At 39.3% G+C, this 1,136-nt stretch overlaps 1 protein-coding gene across 1 annotated transcript in view; it reads right to left on the bottom strand.

Annotated features, from left to right (window-relative positions):
- Positions 1-1,136, bottom strand: part of LOC101861318 (platelet-activating factor acetylhydrolase) — a gene marked incomplete at its 5' end in the record, with an annotated part of 13,948 nt that overhangs the window by 3,293 nt on the left and 9,519 nt on the right. Inside the window, 1 exon segment of the mRNA XM_013088435.2 lies at positions 731-907. Coding sequence (XP_012943889.1) covers positions 731-907 — 177 coding nt within the window.

The raw sequence follows: 1,136 nt of genomic DNA on the forward strand, positions 1-1,136 counted from the left end.
CACACACACACACACACACACACACATGCACACACCCACACACACACATACACATACACACACACACACACACACACACACACACAAACATGCACACACATGCAGGCATAATATAAATGAGCAGCAATAAAAACAATAATAATCTTTAGCTAGAAACATACTCAATGTTATTCTGATGCATGCTCTAAGGTCATTGGATACTTATAACAAGATGGTTAAGACGAAAGAATTTTGATGGATGATGGTAAAAATGACCTTCTGTATCTTTCTTTCTAACAGATCAGAAGCCTAGGTCTTTTACTTCTGACTGATGTATTCCTCCAAAATTTCTGAATTGTTCAAATTTTATATAAAGAGTTCTTTTTAGTGTAATTGCACTGTATGCTTACCGAGGCAGTGAGAATGTTTCAGGGTGTTCTATGGTCTGCTGGGGTAATATTAAAGTGTAAAGGGCATAGAGCTTGCTGTCAAGTGGGGATATGTGCTATACAAATGCTATTTATTATTATTAATTACGATTGTGAATATCATAATTTGGAACCCCCCCAAAAAAGTCTGACCTAATTTGATAGGTTGATGCATGGTTGTATCTTTTCAAAACCCTATTTGTTGAAGAAAAAAAAAAGGAAGAAAGCTGATGTTGATTATAGAGGTTGTTGTCATCACTGATAAAGCAAAGCATAAAACAGGAAAAAGTAAAAAGTAAAAAGTAAAAGTAAAGTCAACCTACATGAGGGTGAGCATTGGTCTGTCAGCCTCTGGGTTCGACTCTTGGAATTTTATCATCCTTGCCACATTCTTCTCCCACTGGAAAGATTCCATGTTGAGGAACATGACGGGCTGTCTGGTCGAGGAGTAAACCCAGGAATCCACCGGATGCATCCACCCGTCCAGGGCTAGGCCAACTCTGAGTGGAGAGAAAGAAAAGGGTTAATAGTACACCTGTATCATTCCACCATCATAGTGAAGTTTCTGTACAGAAAAATCAAGGGGAAGACTTGGAATAACATCAAGAGGCTAGCCTAGGATAGGGCAAGGAGGACAGTGTTTGTTTGTGGCCTATATCCTGACTCAGGGAGAGAAAGGCAATGATGATGATGATGAAGTTGCTGTAAACCTTTTATGCCAACTCCCTC

This window comes from Aplysia californica, unplaced genomic scaffold (genome assembly GCF_000002075.1).
Source record: "Aplysia californica isolate F4 #8 unplaced genomic scaffold, AplCal3.0 scaffold00744, whole genome shotgun sequence".
NCBI classification, from domain to species: Eukaryota; Metazoa; Mollusca; class Gastropoda; order Aplysiida; family Aplysiidae; genus Aplysia; species Aplysia californica.